At 34.1% G+C, this 25,054-nt stretch overlaps 1 protein-coding gene and 1 non-coding gene across 2 annotated transcripts; both read right to left on the bottom strand.

Moving 5' to 3' along the window:
* Window positions 1–842: 842 nt before the first annotated feature.
* On the bottom strand, window positions 843–18,382 carry LOC117912871. Its single transcript, XM_034827638.1, has 2 exons — window positions 18,231–18,382; window positions 843–2,982 (listed from the first exon to the last, which is right to left on the bottom strand). Exon 2 carries the CDS (start codon window positions 2,834–2,836, stop codon window positions 1,028–1,030), a length of 1,809 nt encoding a protein of 602 aa, XP_034683529.1. The 5' UTR covers window positions 2,837–2,982; window positions 18,231–18,382; the 3' UTR covers window positions 843–1,027.
* Window positions 18,383–22,647: 4,265 nt separating this feature from the next.
* TRNAK-CUU lies at window positions 22,648–22,720 on the bottom strand. Its single transcript has one exon. It is a non-coding gene; the product is annotated as a tRNA-Lys (tRNA).
* Between the last annotated feature and the right edge of the window lie 2,334 nt (window positions 22,721–25,054).

Raw genomic sequence — 25,054 nt, 5'->3', positions numbered from 1 at the left:
ATGCTAGGGCTACCTAAGGCAATCATTGCTTGTAAAAGGAAAAATTACAGAACACCACATGGATCATTCAATCTTTATGTTCATGAAGCATGCTAGAGAAGATTGCTAAGTGGAACCCAACCACTCAAGGACTGCAAGTCTGTTTGGTAATGCCCTTAGAAAACACTATTAGCATACAAAGCATTTTTGAAGAAAAATTAGACATTTAACAAAATTTCACTAGTATTTCTTAGAAAAATACTTGATAGATGATTTTCCCAAAAATACTTTTAGAGAAAACACTTCAATTAAAAACATTTCAAATGGAAACGCTCCCAAATGCATTCTTAGTAATCTAAGGATCACCAGTCTAGAGAGCTTGCACTTTTTTTTTTACTTCAAACTTTCTAAACTTCTAACACAGATTACTTGCATGAATGTGACCCAGAAGGTTGCAAAGAAAAAAGTCAGCAAAGAGAATGTAAAACGCTGGTGTTAAGCATTCTTACAAGGCAAAACAAGAAACTAAAATGCCCTTAAAGGAAAAAGGAAAAGAAACAGCCAATAAATTCGAAAATGGGCAACTAAATGGAATTCAGAAATGAAAGCTATCATCTAACAACTAAGAAACTCAGCCAAAATTCCTCAAAATTTGTCAGATCTGTGAAAAGAATTCATGCATGGGGAGATAAAAGCATGCCCAGCTTAAGATACTACAACAATATAGATCAATAATGAAGCCACTTACCATATCCTAGTGTTTTTGAGTGGTTTGAGGCCTATGAGAGCTACTGGGCTGAAGTCTTGTGCAATGAAGTCCCCACTGTATAAGGAGAATATCTGGAAGACCAAAAGAAAACCTGAAAAATGAAATATGTCGGATATGTTATAGGAAAGAAAGCAGAAACAACATGGTGTGAAACTATGCCCAAAACGCCTGACTACTTTATTCTGAGACAAGCTTAAAAGATACACCAAGATTACAAACACACCATTGAATCTATTGCAATTGCTGAAGGATAAAATGAAAAAACACTTTTGACAACTTTCACATTTGCATTGTGCATTTCTTTTGAGAATGCCCTAACATATGACAACGACCACATTGAACTACCCTTTTTGGCCGCTTAAAGTTCTCCACACGTAGGACCTTCTTTTTGGGCCTCCCAGGTGGTCGACGAGTCTTGGGTGGGCGGATTGTGATATCAACTTTTGCCCCTCCACCTTCTGCTCCCTCACCTGGCTCCTTCCAATGACTCTTGTCTGGGACAGGATTTATCATCTGTGAATAGGTGTCCCGGTAGCTTGCTACTGTGAAACAATGCTCAGCAAACAGATGGGCATTCTGCCCACAAGAGATGAGTGCTGCAGCAGCATGTGCACAAGGTAAACCATAGAGCTGCCAGCGGCGACATGAACACACACGACTGCGTATGTCCACAATGTTTGTCCGCTCAGTTGACACAATCTCAAATTCAATTTCATTTGCACGAAGTACCTGATAGCAATGAGCATCTGCAATCGCCTCCAAAATCCGCTTCTCAGCAGATGGTACTAGAATTGACGTCCACCTCATACCCATATTGCGACGCTCATCAAACCAAGATGTCAACTGAAGACGAATATGCTCCATCATTTGCACAATAGGGAGCTCATGACATTCAAGAGCCCATTTATACAACAACTCTGTGACCCCCAATGAGAAATGCCCATACCGTACCCCATCAAAGTATGCAACAGCCCAAAGTTGAGGTGGAAAGAGCTTAAACCATGGAATGACATCTTGTGAAATCTCAATCATCTCGGTTATCTTGCTTTCAAATTCAACAGCTGTGAGTGCATAAACAGCATTCCAAAAAATATTCACCAACTTTGTGTTTTTAAATGTATCACGGAAATTTTCACTAATATAACGTAGACAGAAGCCATGAGAAGCACTTGGGAAATGTGTTTCAACTGCCTCCACGATGCCACTGTGTCTTTCAGATAGTATTGTAAGTCTAGGCATGTTGTCGGTATTTACTCCAAGAAGCTTCCGCAATTCTGACATGAACCACATCCAATTCTCATCACTTTCCATGTCAACAATAGCAATTGCCAATGGAAACAATGCATCATCAGCATCAACAGCTGCAGCACAAAGTAATGTACCCAAGTATTTTCCTTTAAGATGTGCCTTGTCAAGTTCCAAAAGTGGCCTACAAGCATTTATAAATCCATAGATTGATGCGCGGAAGGAAATGAAGAGGCGCTGGAAGCAATTTTCTTGTCCTGTGGCAAAAACCGATGCAATGCTTCCAGGATTTGTTTTCCTTATTTGTTCACAGTATGCAGGAAGAAGGCGATACCCTTCTTCAAATGTTCCATGAAGTGCAGCCATGCTGCGTTCCTTCCCACGCCAAGCTTGCATGTAAGACACTGCAACACCATGCTGATCACGTATATCCTGCAGGATTTCCTTTGGTTTGTATTGTGGATTATCCCGAACTCGTTGTTCTACAGATCTTGCAACCCAACCTATAGATGCTTGCTGATGATGGCAGTTGCGAACTCCTTCACAGGTATGCACCCCATGCAGTGTTCTAATTGAAAAGGTTGGAACTCCAGGACATTTCGCTACATGGACCCGCCATGGACAACCTTCCTTGGAGCACTTGGCTATAAACCGGCTACGATCCGATTTCACAATTCGGAGATCAAAATGCAGTGCTATAGCAATATCTTTCAGTGTTCTTCTGCAAGTCTCAACATCAGGGAATTCTTGCCCAATAACTAAAGAATGATCAACGGAAGCATCAGAAACAACTAAAGAATGATCAAGGGAAGCATCAGAAACAACTAAAGCATGATCAGCCATGAATCTACCAAACCAAGCAGCAGCACTGGCTTTGGCAGACTCAAAAGCTTCTCCTTGTGACTTCTATAGATTGCATGCAAATGCCTCCAAAAGGGTGAACTTCTAACATATAGCCACCGCATAAAACCTCCAATAAGGTGTGAACACTGCAACAGAAAACAGAAGAATAAATAAATATAAATAAAAAATAATATTACATGACTTGAAGCAAATATGGAAGAATTATATGTTAATATTGAAATGGAAAGGTATATTTTACAGATAGAACAACAGCAATGCAAGTAAGATCCTTTTGTGGAGATCATACACTGAAAAGAGTTTTAAACTATGAATGGGAGCCACCCAAACGGATAAAAAAGCATTAAATTTGCCATAAAATGAACACTATACAATGTTTTCCAAGGTTATAGACACTTGTAAGGTGACTAGATTAAAAGGCTAGGAAAATCCATGAGTAGAAGTCACAATCCTGTAATTTTTCTTAATTCTGATCATAAGAATTAAGGGTATAAAATTTGCATTTATTTCCCTCCCATTTTTAGAGAAATAGAAAAAGGAAAATAGTGAGTCAAAACTCCATTAAAATTCACAGACAAACAAGTATAATTGATCAGTGCAACAAGAAGCTGGGACCTATAGTTTAAGCCCCAAATATTTTCCACAGCAAGAAGCAAATGAGATTAAGCCCCAAATATTCACTCATGGGTTCTATGGACCAGTTTAACATGGAAAATAAAATGTTTTAGTCCAATGTCATATGCCAGAATGTGACTGGAAGGTAATAAAAACTGGCTCTGAAAACAATTATTTGATCATAGGCTGGGCTTCTCATCCCCCGGAAATCATGTGTTGACAGCTTGCATGTGTGCACTTAGAAACCATCCTCAAAATCTCCATGAAAGATTTTTCTCTCTTTTTCCCTTTTTTTTTTTCTTGTTTTTTGTCTTGAAAAATTTAGCTCGTGATAAGAAGAGACTCTGAACTAGTGGATGCTTCTCTCTCTCTCTCTCTCTCTCTCTTGCTTCAGGTTTTCAGGAGGGATATATGTCATCCTCCTTCACAAATTTTTGTAAGTAGCAAAATTGACATTAATTATATATTCAAACTAAGAGAAGCACGGGTACAGCAAAGAAAAGGACAACAAACAAATAAATAACACCCAACTCATCATCCCAGAGATAATAATCTATCTCAATTGAGTAGATGGTTCTCAACAAAGTCAACAAGGTTCCTCTCTTGGCGGAGTTATCAGCTTCCCACATCTTCTCCGTTTGCCAACCTGTAATTCCAAGAAAATGAACAACCCCTACATCTCTAAAAGCTCCAGTGTCCTTCACAACCAGCAATCATTTCTCCATGGCCCTTTCGTATCATGAGGCATCCAAGCAAGAGCTTTCACTGTATTGCCCTGCACTATAAGGTTACAAACATCCAATGATTTCACATTTTTAAGTGTTCTACTAAGGCTAGAATCTCCACCTCAATGGCCAACCAAAAACCAACTAACTTGGAGACAGCCTTGATAATCCCAACTTCATAGTCTCTTAAAAGATCATTAATACTGAAATATTAATGGTCTGGGATACCTGAGGATACCCCTCAAAATTAAGCTTAAGACTTCCAAAAGGTAGAGGAGTCCATTCAACCTTAATAGCCAACTCTCTCCTATGAGTACGACAAATCAATCTCTAGTTGAATGTGATGATGCTAAAGGTAACATTAGAGAACTCCTTAGTAACAAACATCCGAAAAGTGTTGTATAATAACAAATACTCTCCAATAAGTTAAGCACAAATATTGTTCTGTCTTTAAAGATTCTGACATCTGCTCAAGCTAATAACTAACAAGTAGTTAGGATGAACTCTTCCCCTCCACAATCACAACACCAACCACACACCCTTCCCCCTCTCTCTGGTTTCTCAGGAACCCTACAAGGAGATAACCACATATCTGCATTCCTTTAATGGTGGCCCACATGGTCCAGGCCAGGGAAAACTACTTCCATTTAATTCTCTAATGACTTTTCTCAGGTAAAAAATTACAAGTTAGGCTTCTGGTTAATGTTCTAACAGAATGACCACCTCCCTATAACCCAAAAGAAAACTAGCCTACATTGAGATAGACCTGAGCTCCTTGCGCAACTGCTGACTTGTCACAGCCTCCGCCTTTCTGATGTCTTTAAGAAGGTGTTTAATAAATATAACCTTAACTCACCACTACTTATGTCGATAATTAAGTTGGGTACAAGGAACAAAGATTCTTGTGCTTGGATCATATTGTTACAATTGCAACACTTGCTTAGAACTGAAAATTGACCCCATGAATGTGATAGCCTATTCACAGAGTGAATCTAGAAAAACACAAGCTTGTGAATCATGAATGCCATGCTAAAACATGTCTTACATGCTCCAATGTGAACTAGTTTACTTGAGAAGCATCACATCTAAAATCAATGTGAAACAAATATCACATCCCACCAACTAAGCTATATAATGTATTGCTTGATGCATATTAGTACTGTCCACTACACAACTATAAAAGGGGTACAAAAAATTGTCCACCTGCTTAAAAGAAACTATGAAAGGGAGACAAAATAAATGCCCACCTGCTTAAAAAATGCAGTCGGGGAACTAAATTTTTTTTATAACAAGCTAAGCTATAAGACTCATTTCTTGCCTTGGACAGACACATAGACACTGCCGAAACTTTCCTTTTTCCAAAGTTCAATATGGGCTTCCAACTATGAGGTAATTCATCCATTTTTCTCTAAAGGTACCTAAAAATTATGATATATAAGACCAAATGATAATTTCACTATTGCTTGTGATCCCTGATAATGACTCATTATATAGGAGTTTCCCCATTATCTGTAGCCCCAAATCAAGCCCAAGTAATCTGCTACAGAGCTTCCTTATTATATGTGAATGTGTGTGTATGTATGTGAGAGAAAGAAAGAGAGGGAGCACGAGTGATTAATAAGGATTCAAGATATAAAAAAACCCATTCAGGAGAATTATAGATGTTAGCAATATCGTCAAACTTTTGCATCAATACCATCTGTCCAAACCATCAGCTATACCAAAACCTCATTTACCATCCATTCCTTGAAACAAAGAGGCTTTCTAGAAACGCACTCCCATATCATTCTACTCTTCCAAAGGACAGCCTAGTAGCAGTGGTGGAGTCAGAAAGTTTTTTCAGGAGGCCAATTGGATCATAGAGAAATTTTTAAAAAAAAATAAAAACTTAATTGTTCACAATATCACTATTTAATAAATTTATAATTCTCCTAAATGGATTTTTATATCTTGAATCCTTATTAATCATTCATGCAAATACTTGTAAATATTCTATGAAATTTAAGAAGAGAATGTCCAAGCAGAATAAATGGTATATTAAAGTAAGTAATTCCAATACAATATTGTAAAAAAATTTAAATAACAGTCAAATTTGTTGGATTATACATATGGACACATGAAAAAAATTTAAATATCCAGATATTATAGTAAAAACAAGCGTTTATTTTATAACAATTATTTCAAAAAGAAAGATTATAAACATATGTTTCAATGAGTAGCAAAAAAATCAATTAAAAGTATATTTAAAAGTTCTCTAAAAGCTTCTCAAAAGAATTTTAAGAAAAAAATTAAGTAACAAAATTTATTAAACAATTTAAATAATTTAATAATTTTTGTGCCCAAAAGGTCCAATAGAGAATTTAATAAAATAATAATTTTACAAAAAAATGTATACAAAACAGAATATACTTAATGATTATAAGATATTTCAGAAATACATTTTCCTCACAAAAATCAGTAAAAGGTACTGACAAGGACTACAAAAGTGCGAAAGAACAATAATTTTAAAATGACAGAATTGCTATGATACTCCTATGGTAAATTAGTGAAAATGCTGAGATTTTGGCTGAGAACCAGGTTCCACTCCAAGGCCCTATACATCACACATATAAAGGGGTTTTTACTCTTTTCATTCCTCTTTGTTTTTTTTTTTGGAGGTTCAGTGCGACACATGTGCACCATCCTATCAGCACCTGCCAGTAAGGTTCTCTGCTTATCTTAGACCTCCATTTTCCCATCTCTTCCACCATATTTTCAAACTACTACCTGGCTCCATAAACTGTTCCTCTCCATTCCAAATCTCCATAATACTTGTCTAAAAGAGCTCTGTCAAATGACTATATGATCCCTTGAAATCCCAACTGTCCACACTGCATTGAGGTGCATACCTCCCAATTCTGCAACCCCCCACCCCCACTCCAATAAAAAAAAAAAAAAAAAAAAAAACAATAAATAAAAGTAAATGAATAAATAAATAAATAACAAAAAAAAACCCAGCAATTTCTCTAATCTTTCTGCCCTTAAAATTGAGATAGGGAAGATGGGAAGACCAGGTCATATGACTATGTAAGAAAATAATTTTGCGCCTTCAGAAAAATACAGTCCCACACCACTGACATTATATTGATATCATAATATTAGTACATGTTACAGCCCCAACCTTTGGAAGACAATCCAAACAGTAAAGCAAAGTAAAGAGTTTGAAAAAAATACTCCATAAATCCACCTTTTAAGCAGAATTTTTTTATAATTTTTGTTTTATTTTCTTTTTTCCCTCTTTTCTTGATACACAGATAAAGAATTATTAGAACAGTACATAACAAAGGGAGCACAACCTCTAAGCATTAAACCACGTCAAAGAACAAAAGGATGCATCTAAAATATCTCATTTATCTTATTCCATCAAAACCAATAGTGTCATCAGCAAGCAACAATTGGGATGTCAACTACTCCCTCCCTGTCTCACTACTCATTATGTGAGCCATTGAATCATATTCCTTGGAAAGTAGCCCCACTAAAAGCCTCCATCACTGGGATTAAAAGAAAAGGGGATACAAAATCCCACCACCCCCTTCTTAACATTTGGTCCATGATTTTTGATAAATGTTTAAGAACACCAAATAGAGTAATAGGTCCAAATTCTTAACTTGCACAATCCACTGCCCTGGGACAATAAAAGTTGCATCAAGCCCCATTCAAATTCCCACAACAACAATAACAACACACACATGCATGCACACACCAAAAGACAAAAAAAAAAACCAAAAAATAGAAAGAAAAAAAAAAAAAGAGGAGAAGAACACATATCAAACATATCCACTTCCCAGTCTTTTGTTTAACTAGTGCATTTGAAAAGGAAAGAACAAGATAAATTTTGACAGAATAAACTCCATAATCCACAAAATCAAAGAGCAAGTGCAATTTATGCGTAGCTCGGGTAGCACTAGTGGTATCTTTGTTTTCTTTCTTTCCTTGCATTCATGTGCTGTACACAATCCAAATGTGCTTCATGTGGACATGGATTGCCCCCTCTTTGAGACTATTTTTAGCTATTCTAATTTATCAAAAATAATAATTATTCTATCCTTGTTAAACCTTGTTCCAGGTGCTCTAATGACAGCCATTAAAACCTTCCATGAACCATTTTGAGGTTAATTTATAAGAATGTAAAGCTTATCCCATTAATTTATAGGTCCTATTTTACCTTGTTTTTCCTTCTTTTTTTCTTTCCCCCTTTTCTAGTGATAAGAAACCATGCTTGTAATTATATCACCAAATAGAAAGATTTGACAAGAAGGATGAGAGGTCCTTGACAAAAGAAAATGCACATGGACACAAACAAACTAGAGAGAAAACAAGCCTTCTCAAACAACCCCACCATAAAAGGGGCATGAGATCCCCAACAAAGTCAACAACAGAAATGACTCCTCTCGTGTTACAAGTTCTAGTCCAATGTCATTTTTGTCTGTTCTTCCCAGTCATCTACCAAACACCTTACTGCTTCATAAATCATGGTAGATCTTGGTTTTTAATGGAAAAGGAATTAGGAAAACTCTAAGCAAAAATAAACCACCAAATCTTTCTGGCTTGAATTTTCATGACTAGTTTGGTATTAGAGTTGGGAATCTTTTCACAGCCAGAGCAAAGATCCTACAACCGTATGTTTCTTGACCCAAGCAGGATCCATCTTCCACATACTGATTGTTACGTCAGGTAGACATAGATGTCTAAATTTTGCATTCTGCATCAACACCAGCATTTAACTAATGAATTTCCAACCATACTTCCCAAGAAAGCCTTCAAACCGTCTCCAATTGCCGACATCATGAAGGCTGCCAAAGAATGATCTGCTCCTGTTGTTGCCAAAGTATAAAGATATTTCAAGCTCCTCCCCATTCTTAAAAATCATAAAAAAATTCTCCCTTTCAGTCATCAAGGAAATAAATCAAAGGGAATACAGCTTTATCATTAGAAAAACTCCCTGTAATTACAATTCCCAATGCATACTCACAGTGAATTATACCTAGAAAATTTTCCAATAAGTGGTTAGAGGTTATCTCGGAAACCATCAATGAGTGACTCCATCCTCTTTAGTTGAATGAACTCTTGGAATTTATATGTTTTATTCTTTTTACAGTTCACTGAAACAACACTGAAAATGATGACCATAGACAAGCCATGGTTGCATATTTTATGACAGGCACTGTTGATGAAAAACCTCTCACCTGAGATTTTTAAAAAGGTTGTTAGGGGGGAGTGTAAGCGAGAGAGTGCAAGTTTCCAAGCATTCAAAACACTACCTAAAACTATAAAATCATAACAGAATTTTCCAAAAGTTACTTAGATTGCCATCCAGAGATTACAAGGAGTCATGCCAATGATCCAAGTTTGAGCAGGTGTGAACCCTTTGATACAGAGAAAAATGACTATTCCAAAATCATTTTGAATTTACTAATGTGACTGCTTCCCGCCACCATACATAACTTCTAATATATTACTTGCAAAAGAACTTATAATATATTACAATATTGTAATAATATGGGAGATGCACTGAAATACTACAACGCATCTCACCACATCATCTGTTTGTTGACCTAAGTTTCCATTTAAATCTTTCTTAGATTTAATTGTAAACATCAAGTCAATTTTTATGACTGGAAAACAGAACATGTATTTATAATGCCTAAAAAATGAGCACACCACTAACACACACGATGTATACAATAGACACCACCAAGCTAGCAACAAAAGAGAAATAAAAACCAAAACCCCCTCCTGAGCTCAACCAATTAACAAAGTTTATCATGGGCTCCAACTCAATCCAAAAAATTACAAATAAAGGACGATTTAATAGCTTGGTTTTCAACTCGACATTTCCAAATAACCTCTTATTTCTTTTCTTCCATATAGTCTAAAATAAGCACAAAGGAACAACCCTCCAAGTCTTCTTCACTTCTTCCCCATGAAGGACTCATAACAATCTAAGAGATTTCCTCTCATAGAAGAGTATTCCAAACAAAGACACAAAATTCTTGCTTCAACACAATGAAAGAGAATATGATCAACCTATTCTTCTTCACCTTCACACATATAACGTCTATTCACCAATCTCCAATCCCTCCTTTTAAGCTGATCTAGCATCAAAATCCTCCCCCAAACTGCTTTCCATGCAAGGAAACTCACCCTCATTGGTGCCAGGGGTTCCAAACTATGCTTGCAAGAAAAGGTTCTCTTCTTCCCTCAGCTAAAGAAGAGTTGTTAGATGGATAAAATGCCACACTTGGAGTCTATCCAAACTATTCTTACTTCCACATTGCTTCTAATTGTGCTTGTTTGCAACCTCCAAAAAGAAGCCTCCATCTCCTTCAAGTTCCCAATCCTGGAACAATCTTGAAAAGGAGGGACTCCATTGGCCCCAATTCCCAATTTGTTTCCACTTGTCTACTATCAATGAGTCTTTTGCAATGCCTATTGTAAACAACACCAGAACAAACTCCTAAAACTTTACCATCTTTCCATTGCCTACCATGAATCAAGATCTACTTTTAACAACCTTTCACATGTTTCAAATTGCCTTTCATAACCCCACCCTAGAACTAATCCCTCATACCCCTTGAGCTCCATCCTCCCTCTCCTTCCCTAAACTTTCCATCAGTGACTTGTTACCAAAAGGAAACCTCTTAGTGCATATCTTTGAGAGTGGAAAGATTTTTAATAGCAAGGGCATCACTCCTTTTTCCATGAAAGCAATAAACCAATTTACCAAATGAGGTTTTTTCACAAGCACTCCTCAACTCAAAAGAAATCTCTTTGGATCTTCTCTAGTCTCAAACTCACCCTTCTCGTAGTAACAGTCACTGACATGAAATATATTGGTACATTAAGTAATGCAGATGAAATTAAGTCTTCCTCTTTTTGAAAGGTATTGCCTTTCCACACAACAAACCTCCTTTAAAATCTCTCTTCCACCACATTCCAAACCCCGACAATTTATAAGGAGCTCTCAAAGGTAGACCAAAGTAGATATTAAGTAGTCTCCACCCTGCAACATAGAACAGAAATAATTCCTCCATGTTAGCAATCCTCTCAAAACTGGAATTAGCTCACTTTTCTCCAAATTAATGTTTAAACCAAATATTGCCTCAAACCACATGAAGGTCTAGCTTAAGTACCCTATTTGCTCTTTGATTGGCATGGTAGAAAACAAAGGGATCTTATTAAACAAGAGATAGGACACTTTCATCATCTCATCGCCTCTTCCACCCACCTTGAAACCCGAAATGAAGCCGCCCTTCTTAGTCCTCATTAGAATACAACCAAGTACCCTCATTAATAAAATGAATAAGTAGATAGAGGATCTCCCTAACTCACACCCCTAGAGATCTGAAAAAAACCATTAAGGTCCCTTGGCTAGCAGTAAGAATCTAATCGAGGATATGCACCACTTTATCAATCTCATCCACTTTTTAGCAAAACCCATTTTCTCCATGATCGTACACAAAAAGTTCTAATTGACATAACCATACATATTCTCGATATCTAGTTTACAAATAACTCCACTAATGGAACTCTTTAGTTTTGAACCTATGGTCTCAATTTGCAATAAGAACCACATCCAATGTTTGTCCACCTCCAATGTTTGTCCACCCTCCACAAAGGCATGCTAATGAACATAAACCATTTTCCCAATACTTTTTGGATCAGTTGATCAAGACTTTTGTTAGGAGCTTATACAAACTCAATGAGTATCAAGTCTTTCAAGTCTTTGACTCGCCATAGTGAACCATCTAGCCTTTAAGCTTTATCTCCACACAAACTAGACAAAGCACAAAACCTTTCTCTTTTGAAAAAGGGACCTCCAAGCTCCCAAAATCAATGCCCCTTAAAGTCTCGAAGTTTATCTCATTGATGCTAAGTCCCTAATTGCCCACCTCAGAAAGTAGATTATGAAAGGTCCCATAACATTATTCTAACTTTGATCAAGAAGTTTCTTCTTCTACATGCATTAGCCATTTGACGAAAGAACGTGGTGTTTTTATCCCTTTTTCTTTACCAAAGTTCTCTTGATCTCTGCCTCCACAAAGTTTCTTTCATTGAAGCCCACTTGTTAAACTCATCCACCAATGTCTTTCTAGCCTCAAACTCTTCAACAAAAAGGGTTGCTTCTCTCTCCTTGGAATCCCAAAAGCCAATTTGATTTAGAGCTACAATTTTTCTAGTCGAAATCTTCCCAAACACCTCTTTGTTCCATACATTTAGGTCTTGTTTTAGTAGCTTCAGTACCATAATATATGAGTCATTACTCAGGCTACACACCAAGTGTAGGGCCTTCTAGCCAACGAAAGATCTGGAACCTTAGCTCCTCAATGATCTCTAAACAGCAATACCTTAGGTAATTCCTCCTTTCGCTAGGAAATCAAACTATATTGAAATCCCCTCCTACACACGAGGAGTCAGTCCAAAGCCCTCTTATATCAACCAACTCCACCCAAAAGTCCTTCTCCCCAAATCCATATTTTGGCTAGCTCGTACACCCTTAAGAACAACCAAAAGAAACCATCCTCACAATTTTTAAAGGGACAAATATTGATAACAATCTTACTTCCATATCAATCAAATCTAGCGGTCTCTTATCCTAAAACACCATACCTCCTACACTCTGGTTTTTGCTACTCCCTATTCAAAGAATCTTCCCACTACTAAGCTTCTCACAAGTTGCACTTTCATCTACTACAACCTTAGTTTCTTGCAAGCAAACAAGGTCCACTATATGAGATCTAATCAAAAACTCAATTATCTTCCATTTATCCCCGTTATTGGGCCTCTAATTTTCCATAATAGTATCCTTATCTTCATTGGCAATCAAGTGTTAGCTCCCCATAACTCTTCTTACACCTCCTCTCTTTTTCTGTTGTACAACCATACTTGACAAAACACACTTTAACTTTCTAAGCTTCCTTTCAAATCAAGATATAGGGATGGACTTCCTCTTTTTCCCAAGAGTTGAGAAACTATTCCTTTTTTTAGCCTCCATCTTTCTCATAAGGGATAAAATCTCACTTTCAAAGCCATCAATTGGCATCCCCACAAATTTGCCAAGACTGCTAGCTTGTTGAAGGACCACTTAGAGGTGAACTTTCGAACCTTCACACCAACCACTCAACCAAACAATTGGTTTGAATCTCCTTAGTAGGGTATGCCGCCCCTCTCCTCTTCCCTACTTATGAAATCCCTGATTCACTATCAAGATGGTTCTAAAAACTCCACTAACATGCCATCTTGGCAAATCATTCTCAATGGCCCATATTTTGCACTATAAGATCCATTACTTGGCTTCCCTTTCAAACCCTCCAACAAACCAAACTTTTATCCATCACTAAAATTGAATAATTCTCAACAAGAATGAAATCATATTAACAAAATTACTTCAACAATTAAATATCACATGTGAACCAATTAGTAAATCCCACACACACAACCATAATAAGTTTAGTTTAGTGAAGGGGTTCAAGCTTTTTTGAATCCCAACCAATTAATTCTTACCAAGATCCAAAGTTTCAAACCATCAAACCAAGATATCAATTTTTTTTATTATTTTCCTTCATTTTCTTTGAAACCAAATACAATATAAGATTAAAAAACCAAAGCAAAAGAAAAAATGAAACCTAGTTTGGCTCCTAAGAATGGGAAAAAGAGTTGAAATTTCAACCGGGTTTTGAGCTAAAGAAAATGAAAATGGAAAGTGAGTCAATTCCAATCAAAGCTTCAAAATATAGGACTTCCTTATGTGGAAAGAAGAAGCCAAACAAGTTTTTTAGGCTTCTAAGGGCTTTGTGATTGTGAACAAATATTGAAAATTCAAGTCTCAAAATTAGTGTTCTGCTTCTTCTTCTCCTCACTCTATCTCTCTTCTTTCTCTCTCCTCTTTCTCTTTGTTTCTTCAACCTATTTTCAATTGTTATTCCTTTTAGAAAGAAAAAAAAAAGCCTTTTTTTATTTCTCTTCTTATATTTCATCCAAGTAAAAGGAAAAACAACAAAATCATAGCATTTTTAGATGTCATTTAGAAATTTGGATTTGAAATTGTTCATTCTTAAATAAATAAATAAATAATCAAGTGCTCAATGTGTCCATCAGCAATGTGTTTATTCTAGAAGAACTTTTATATTTCTTTGCACAAAAGATATTAAATGTAACTCTCCTGGACATGTTACTCGGAAAACTAATAGTGCAATTACAAATTGCTTCTGTTTTGCGTTTTGTGAGAAGTATCTCTCAACCTTCTCAATGTGTCCATCAACAATGTGTTTATTCTAGAAGAACTTTTATATTTCTTTGCACAAAAGATATTAAATGTATGTCTCCTTAACATGTTACTCGAAAAACTAATAGTGCAATTACAAATTGCTTATGTTTTGTGTATTGTGAAAGGGATCTCTCAACCTTCTCTCTATCTTTTATCAATAAAAATTTATCTTTATTTCTGATAAAAAAATTGCTTCTAGAATTGGTCTTGCTTTTCTTTGCCCCCTTAAAAGTACAAACAAAGCTTTATATTCAAAAAAATCTATCATGCACACTTTGAATTTATTAGGGTAATTGCTTTTTACTAGCACATATAACTTCCAACATATTTATTGATAACAAGCATTGAAAAGTATAGCACATGAATCACAAGAGAGAATAATTTATATTATTGTAATCAATGTGGAGATACACTAAATTTGAGAACATTTTAGTTAATTAGATTTAAGTCAAATGGGAAAGAACGTAGTGAGAGTATTTAATTACTTGGTTTAGAAATGCAAAAATAAAATAAAAACAAACAAACAAACAAACAAACAAAAACAAAACAAATAAAAAACACACATTTGATTACCATGAAATTAATGAGTACAAAGAATTATCAGAAATCCTTCCCCAATCACGTAACCTCCACACAAATCTGATCAAAGGCAGGAAAAGCCAGATTTCTAATTTTCAATCTAAACCTTTCCTACATTTAATGGTAAACATCAAGTCAATATTCAATAAAGGTTTTAGTATTTTTTTTTATCAGAAACACAACAATTATATTAATTAAGAAATAAAGGTTTTAGCATTACTTAATGGTACTTGCACAAGACTATGGAACACCTAGTTTTTGTAATTTCCACATTTTCAGCTAGCAGCCATTCCGCCCATCTCCCTTGAGCTCTCATTCTATCTTACTTTCTTCTTAGTCATTTCTACACTCCATTCTGATTAAGAATAAAAACCTTATGATCTTTCAACCTATGAGTTTCTGGTTGCATCCATGAAGGCAGTTGCTTTGGTATGACTTGTTTGTCTGTGGAAATGATTTAATCACATTTTCAAAATTGTGGATCCCTTTGTTGAATTGCAGGTAGAAAACGAAAGAAAAGAATAGAAAAGCTTAAGGACTTAGAAAAAAGCCAAGATGGTTGGATCTCGAAGCACATATGGCATAAAGATACCCAACCCAAACAAATATTCCCAATTTCAGCCTGTGAAAGGAGTTCTGCTCTTTTTTTCTTTCTTCAATTTGGATGACTACCATCATCAAAATTTAGTGGCAGAAGAATTTTCAAATGAGTATCCATACATAAAGGGAGCAGATCAAGAACTAACACCAAACTTACATAAGGAATTTCACTAAATCCCCATAGCTTTGAGAGGAACGATAAAGAGACTTTTGGGCTTATTCTCTTACTAACATTAATTTTTCCATTCACCACAATCTTATCCTTTAGAAATTTTTACCATTTAGAGCACATGATCAAATCTACGATTATAGGTTCTGTTTTACTCTCTCTCTCTCCTTCGTGATAAGAAACTATAATTGTAGTTTCATTTTTATTTTTATTTTTTTAGCTAAGAAACCATACTTGTACTCAAAATGCATAACAGAGAGGTTTGATCAGAAGGATGAGAAGTCCATGACATAACAAATGTACATGGACACTAGAACATTAGGGAAAAAAGACCTCCCAAGGACATTCCATCAGTCATCACAAACTCAAGCGGATGTGAGATCCCCTACAAAGTCAACAAGAGGAATGACTCTCCTGTGTTACATGTTTTAGTCAAACTGCACTTTTGCCTATCATCCCCTGTCATCTACTTAAATATCCTTTTCTTAACTATGGTTCATTTTCAAAATAGTTTTTCTTGATGACCTAACACCCTGAGCCATAAATCATCATAGGTCTTTGTTTCTAAAGGAAAAGGAATGAATAAATCACTAAGAAACAATAAACCACCACATTTATGTGGTTTAAAGTTTCATGACTGGCTTGGAAGTAATGGAGTTGAGAATCTTTCCACAGCCAGAGCAAAGATCCTCCAAACTGTATGATTCTTGACCCAATCATAATCCTTCTTCCAAATACTCACATTATTTCAGGTGGTCATAGATATCTAATGGATACCTAACTTTTGCATTTTGGGTTAACACCATCATCTAAGTACTGGATATCTTACCATGCTTCCCAAGAAAACCTTCTAACCATATCCAATTGCCACATCATGAAGGCATCTAAAGAATAAGAGGGTCCTGTTGTTTCCAAGGGATAAAGCTATTCCAAGCTACTTCCCATTTTTAAAAATCTTCAGAAAATTCTCCCCTTCAGCCATCAAGGAGAAGAAAGTCAAAGGAAACATTTTCATCATGAAAGAATTCCTCATAATCAGTCTTCAATGCAGTCTGTGTATGAATTATACCTAGAAAGAAAGATTCTGATTATATGTCACAGGCTATCTACGAAATCATAAATGGAGTGACTCCATTCTCTTTACTTGAACGAACACGTTGAAAATCATACATTATACACTTTTTTCAGTTCATTGAATCACCCCCAGCAGTATTGACCCTAGATTACTGTGTGGCTACATATTTCAAATTTCCAAAACAGTCATTGTTGTTCATAACCACCATTAATTCTTTTTTTTTTTTTTAAAAAAAAAGAACAGTTTAGGCAAGGAAGAGAGAGAGAGAATGGTATTCAAGTGTTTGAAACACTGCCAAAAAGTACCAAATGACAACATATTCATTCAAAATTTGCTTGGGACTGCCGTCCACATATTGCAAATAATCATGCCACGCATCCAAGTTTGAGCAGGTGTCAACTCTCAGTTACAGATAAAAATGCATATTTTGAAAGTGCCCAAATAAAGATAATTACTAAGATAGTATCAAATCTTGCACATAAACAATGATACTACTGTAGTGACACTTAATTCTCCCTTGAAAAGCAAGTCCATTGAACCACAGACACAGATATCACACAACATGAGCACGCTGCGTAGCAACAATGAATAATTAGAGTCATATAATATATTATCATTATTGGGCTTTGACAAAAAGATTGAATTCCCTCGAATCATAAAGCCAAAACGATGGTCCCCAGCAAGTTGATATTGTCGTCTTGATGTGTAGGATTACCACTAACTCCAATCATGCCATACAAAAAAAAAAAAAAATTTACAGAAAAGTTTATACAAAGAGAACAGGGATCAGTTCCTATCACGACAAAATTCAAGAATATGTTTTTTCATTCACTTGGTACAAACTCCTAATGCAATCCTTCTGCTCCTAAACCATTTCCCTCACAAAATTCGCAGCTTCCAAATTTGTTTCCTAGAAGTATGAATTTAATACATTCCAACAGCAATAGAATCATATTGATCGAACTACATCAAATGCAAACAAATCATCAAATCTCACACACACATAGCCATAATAAGCTCAGTTGAGTGGAGGATTCTAGCTTTTTCGGGTCCAAAATGACCGATATTCGCTGAGATCCGAAATTTCAAACAATCAAACTTAAAACCTCATTTCCTTTGTAAAGTTTTCCTCCATTTTCTCAGCAACCAGACAGAACATAGGGGAACAAAAAAATTAAAGGAACAAAGTTTGGCTGCTAGGAAACGGAAAAGAAGTTGAAATTACAAGTGGGTTTTGAGGTGAAGCACAAGGATACAAAACCCATGTCAGATTTCAAACAAAGCTTCAAAATTTAGGGTTTTCTTACCTGGAAAAAAAGGAAGCCAAACAAGCCCTGATAATTTCGGGGGCCTTTTAGGACCTCTGAGAGCCTCGTGACTGTTAATAAACCCTGAAAATTAGGGTTTCAATTTCTTCATCTTCTTCTCACTCTCTCTCTCTCTCTCCTCCCTCTCTGTAATTTCTCTCTCCACTTCCTGTCTGTTTTTTTTTCTCTGACACCATATATATTATTGAATGGAACATGGAGTTTAATTAATTTATTTTATTTTCCGATATTTTTAAATAAATAAATAAATAAAGCATCTATTTTAAATTTCAGTTTTTGTATTTTATCCTTTCAACTTTCTTATGAGTTTCTAGTGCTCATCGTGTACATAACAAGCGATTTTATTCTAAAATAAATTTTATATTATTTAAAAAATATATTACAAGTATTTACTTTTTCCATTTTTCCTTAAAACTATGGAAAAAAAATTATCATAAAATATTATTCTAAAAAATTTCTTGAATTTAATTTAAATTTATTTGAACTAAACTTTTTAAATAACTTTTTATATCTTTCTTAGATTAATGGTGTTTTCTATTTGAAATATTTTTAGTGTAAATATTTTCTCAAAAAATATTTTTAAAATAATCACCAATAATATGTCTTTAAAAAAAATACTATAAATAATTTTTCAATATTATAAGTCATTTTAAAAATATTTCTTAAATTTTATTAAATACCTAATATTTAAAAAAAAAACATTTTTTAGGTGAAAAACGATTTCCTAAAATTACTACCAAATAAACTCTTACTACTAAAACCATCTTTAGGAAATTGTAATTTGAATTATTGTAATAATGTGAATGTAAATTAAAACATGATATTTTTCTACAATGTATTATAAGGCTAGTTAAACATATACAATTATATTAAAAGTAATAATAAAATTAAAAATAAATATGTAAATTACCCTAAAGTGTGAAAATAAAGTTAAATTTGAACTTAAAGGTAATTTTTTTATAAAAAAAATTTACTCAAAAATACAAAATGAAAACAATGTTTTGAAAATTAAACTTGTCCAATCATAGACAAGTAAACTTTTTAGTTCTCTTTTTGGGACCACAGGCTAAAGGTAAAATACTCACACTATTGTTATACCTTCGTTGGTGTTGAGATTGATAAAAACTAAATAAATAAATAAATTATGTTTGTTATTTCAACAAATAATATATATACATATATACACTTTCATTTTCAATATATTTTTATATTTAAATATTAAACATAATTTATTTAATAAAATTTAAAATATTATTACATTTATATAAAATATGAAAATATATATATTATTATTTTTTAATTATATATATATATATATATATATTAAATTTTAATAAAATATAAATTATATATTTATGACATCACGATTTGATTGTGGTTCAACTATCAATCCAACCATTAAATCATGAATCGGTAACGTTTTGGATTTAATAACCAATTCGATTTTTAAAATATTCACAAAAGCTAACCTAATTCTATAATAATTTATAAGTGATAAAAAGGGGAAAATGGTGTTCAAATCCCTTGAAGATAAAATAAAATACATTTAGTTTAAAAATAAAAAATTAATCTCTTCTTTTGTGTCTAAATGATTGTATATATATAATTGCAATATCATTAAAAATAATTCAACCTATACAATACTTCATTTGGTTAATTTTTTTGTCCCTATGAATAAAATAGTTGTGTATTTATACAAAAATCCAAAGGAGTATCAATGTGTTATTTTGGATACTAGTTTATATATAAGTCTCAATCAAAGTTACACAAATTTAAAAGTAAAAAATCTTAGGTGTAGTACGCATATATTTTTTATTTTTAAAAAATGATAGAATTTCTATATAAAATGAAAAAAAAAAAAAAACTCTTCAAAACTTACTTTAAAAAGATAATTGATTTTTAAAATCAATTTAAAAATATTAAGGACTTGTTTGTTAACCATTTTTTAAAACAATTTTAAAAAATAGTTTGTGAGATCAAATTTTGAAAACTATTTTATGATATTTTGTACAAGAAAGTTTGTTTGGAAACTTAAAATATTTTTAATCTATTTTTAATATTTTAAAAAATAATTTATATGTTTTGTGTTTTATTTTTAATCATTCTACATATATTATATAATTATCTTTTTAAAATAACCCTTAGAAAATAAGTGAAAAAAAAAAAAAAAAAAACAACAACAATTGAAATATGTTCTCTAAAAACACCTAATTTTCTATTCTTAAAAACAAAAAACATAAAATAATAGATATAAAAATTATGACCAAAGTTATAGGGTGCAAAAATAATAGTAAAATGTGAAAAACGTAACAAAATACTAAAATATGAAAATTGTGACCTAAGTACGAAGGAGCATTAACCAACTATATGAATATATAAATATTCTCATTTTCTTTAACAAACTATTGAGTTTGTTTATTTTATTTTATTTATTTTTGTTTTATTGGCTTTCTTCCTCATATAAAATTTTGGCTTCATAATTATTAAAAACATGATTATATGATCAAATACTAAAGTAATGTTTGGTTTTCAGAAAATACTAAGGAAAGAAGAAAGAAGTTAAGGAAAATGGTTTTCATCCTTTTTGATAAAATACCTAGCGACAAACTCCTGTGTTCCTTTCATTACGATATTTCTAAACAAGTTCCTGGATAACAAGCCTAATGGTTTTCTTTTTTATGATATCGATATTGATGATAGTGATGATATCGATCGTGACCTTGATACGGAACTGGAGCTGCTAACTATCATAAATGCGCTAGTTTAATCATAATATGAAAAAAATCAAATATAATTAAAATTAGTTAGAAAATTTTAAAATTATTTAGTATTTATTGTTAGAATAACTATGGACTCACAAATTAACCATAGTTTATGATTAAGCTATTTGTACATATTTCAATTTATGTTCATTGAGTATGGGTCACCTTATGTGTATAGCCCAATGCCACATGTGTCTTACATGATGGGCCTAAGACACATGTGACCCAACATCCCAATGGGTATGGTCCTTAGGCATAAAGGAAATTAATATTTAAGGAATTCATCAAGTTTTGTGTCAATTCCATTTTTTGAAAAGACGGAACATTCACTTTCTTGCCTCCCATCACAAGAGAGAATATAGAAATGTGGTTTCCCCTCTATCGCCTTAGAAGAGCCATACTTCTTCAACACCCATAATGGATTCAGGTTTGTTTACATTCCATAAAATGTTAGGCATGATTTCTTTATATGATTTAACATGAGATTTTTGTCTAGTATTTGGGTTGATAATGAAGTTCCAACAATTGGTATCAGAGCCACATTGAATCATTAAGAAATTGCCATAATTTGAACAAAAAAAAAAAAAAAAAAAAACCTTAGCCCTTCTGGTCTTGTACCATTTCTCTACTTCAAGGAAATTAAAAAAAAAACTTTATTCAGAGTTTTGATTTCTTTCTTTTCCAAGATTTTTCTCAAGAGCCAAACGGTATAATAGATTCAAACTGTACCAGAACTATACACACTCAATTCTGGTTAAAAGGAAGAACAAAAACTACTTCCAAATTTGCCACCGAATCTAAACAGAATCTCGATTATCATTTTCAAAAGGGCATAAATTTTGGCTTCAAAGACATGAAACCCACTTCTGATCCACTGATCATAACAAGCTATAGACAAGAAATCAAAAAATAAAAAATTAAGAATAATAGCAATTGCGAAAGGGACCTTTGACTGAAGCGATCTTCGACATTCGCTGCGACACCTGTGGCGTTCCTTCCCGCGAACGCTGTCTCCATTTTAGCCTGTGACGCCATTCCGCCAATTGTTTCGCTGATCGAAGAAGCTTGCATTGCCATTCTCGACGTCATTTGGCGATTGGAGAAGACGATCCTGTGGCGTTCCTTTCCTACGATGCCGCTTTTGGAACAATGTTCGCGATTCCAATCCTCAACGTTCGCAACGAAGCCATTTTGGCATTGTTTGGCGATCGGAGAAGGTCGTTTCAATGTGGGCGCTACTGCCGACATTGTTTGCCCACTTTGTTCTCAACTGAAAAGGCATATGGGTTAATGCATGTAAAATAAATGTCCTCTCAAAGCTTTTGGCTATAAAGGACTAGTGGTTTTATAGGAAAATGGAAAACGCAAACCTTATAGTTGGCTGGTATGATTGGTTCTAGAAGTCAATGCCAACACTTCTCTTGTGCAAATATAAAAATTTGCATTGATATTTTGGAAGACATGTGACATGTGATTTAGCAGTCTTTGGCGGTCGAGCTATGACTCAGGTGGGTTAGCTCAGGCCAAAGCCAGTCAAGCCCTATGAAAGGGAATGAGGTGAGTGAGTGGTTGTACTTTTAGTGAAGGCCCAATTTTTAACTATAACTAAAACTAAAAATAAAAAATAAAAAAAATGCCCACTGTGGGGCTCGAACCCACGACCACAAGGTTAAGAGCCTTGCGCTCTACAAATTGAGCTATGAGACCCTTATGATGTTTATGATTTTGTAAAATAAAAATTATTTCTTGCTACATTTGTGTTTAACATTTAAAAATAAATGAGTTATGTATATTTATTGCCAAAGTAACTTATATTATGTAATTTTATTTATTTTGAAATATGTAAACATGTTATTATTGTGTAAAATAATCAGCTCAAAGGAAGATTATTTTAATATAATAATAAATAAAGTAGTCATAAGTGTGTGACATATAAAGTTTACCTTGCATGCTGTATGTTAGTCCAAAGACAAACATATTGCTTCAGTTTTCTACTATCAATATTTATGAACTAATTTTGTAAAAGAATACCAATTACAAGTTGATATTTTGTCCAAAGACTAAATATTAATGTTTGTGCTAGATATCTTGTAATAGGCATATATATATATATATGTTAAATTTTTATTTATTCATATATGTATGATATTTTTTGTGACTGATTGTGAGCTTTATTGTTATGGATTCGACATCTTCTATATCTGCTAATGTTAATAACATTCCTGTGCTTAATGGCACAAACATCAAGAAATGGAAGCAACACGTTATAATTGTGATAGGGTGCATGGATTTAGACTATGCATTAAGAGAAGATCACCCTGCACACCTTACCGGTGCCAGCACTGCTGAGCAAAGGGTTGTTATGGAAAAATGAGAGTGATCCAATCGCATGAATTTAATGATAATGATGCACTCAATTCTAAAAGCTATAAGGAGTGCAATACCCGAGGAAACTCGAGTCAAGACATTCTTGGACCAGATAGCAAACTGATTCGCTGCAAACGAAAAGGTTGAGATGAGCACTATTCTTAGTAAGCTTGTCTCCATGCGGTACAAAGGGAAGAGAATATAAGGGAGTACATAATGGAAATGTCCAATCTTGTGACTAGACTCAAGGAACTAAAGTTAGAGTTATTAGAAGACATACTTGTGCACTTGGTCTTGATCTCTCTACCTACACAATTTAGTCGATTCAAGATCAATTACAACACACAAAAGGAAAAATGGACTCTAAATGAGCTTATTGCTTAGTGTGTACAAGAGGAGGAGAGATTGAAACAAGAGAAGATAGAAATTGCCCACTTGGCTTCCACATCTTAGGGATATGGTACCGGCAAGAAAAGGAAGAGGGACAATAAAGGAAAATAAACTGCATTTTCTGGGACATCTAAGCCAAAGGTGCAGAAGAAATAAGATAAGGAGATCACTTGTTTCTTTTGTAAGAAGATTGGTCATATGAAGAAGACATGTACCAAATACGATGCTTGGCGTGAAAAGAAAGGTACACTTTTCAACTTTGTTTGGTTAGAAATTAATTAGCTATAGTGCCTATTGACACTTGGTGGATAGATATGGGAGCAACTACTCACATAAGTGTCACGATGTAGGGTTGCCTAAGGAGCCGAATGCCAACTGATGGTGAAAGATACATCTATGTGGGAAATGGCAACAAGGCTGTAGTGATGGCTATTGGTCTTTTTAGATTATAGTTAGATTCTGGTTGTACTTTGGATTTAAAGGAGACTTTTGTGGCACCGTTGTTTAGACGAAATTTAATTTATGTTTCATGTTTGTACAAATATGGATATTTTTGTTCATTTGGAAATGGAATGGTTAGTCTTTATCTAAATTCAAGTGTTATTGGTATCGGTAGTCTAATAGATAAATTATACAAATTGAACATAAAGGCCTCTAATGGTAATGAAACCTTGCATTCAAGTAATTATGACATTAAGCGAAAGTTAACAAATGAGAATCATCAATGTTATGGCACAGACGTTTAAGCCATATTTCAAATCAACGTATTCAAAGGCTTGTGTCAGAATGAATTCTTGATCCACTTGATTTGTCAGACTTTCAAGTCTGTATAGAGTGTATTAAGGGTAAACAAACAAATGTGAGGAAAAATGATGCCAATAGGTGTGGTGACGTCTTGGAATTGATACATACGGACATTTGTAGTCCATTTCCTACCTCTTCTTGGAATGGACAACAATATTTTATCACTTTTATTGATGATTACTCATGCTATGACTATATTTATTTGATTCATGAGAAGTCTCAGTCATTGGATGTGTTCAAGAATTTAAAGCCGAAGTTGAGAACCAATTAAGCAAGAAAATAAAGACCATTAGATTTGACCGTGGAGGTGAATATTATGGCAGATATGACGGATCTGGTGAACAACGTCCAGGGCTATTCGCCAAATATTTGATAGAGTGTGGTATCGTCCCTCAGTACACCATGCCGGGGACTCCAAGCCAAAATGGTGTAGCAGAGAGGCAAAACCGTACTCTTAAGGATATGGTAAGAAGTATGATC

This window comes from Vitis riparia, chromosome 4 (assembly GCF_004353265.1).
Source record: "Vitis riparia cultivar Riparia Gloire de Montpellier isolate 1030 chromosome 4, EGFV_Vit.rip_1.0, whole genome shotgun sequence".
In the NCBI taxonomy this organism is placed as follows: domain Eukaryota; kingdom Viridiplantae; phylum Streptophyta; class Magnoliopsida; order Vitales; family Vitaceae; genus Vitis; species Vitis riparia.
This window is presented reverse-complemented; position numbering and strand designations above follow the sequence as displayed.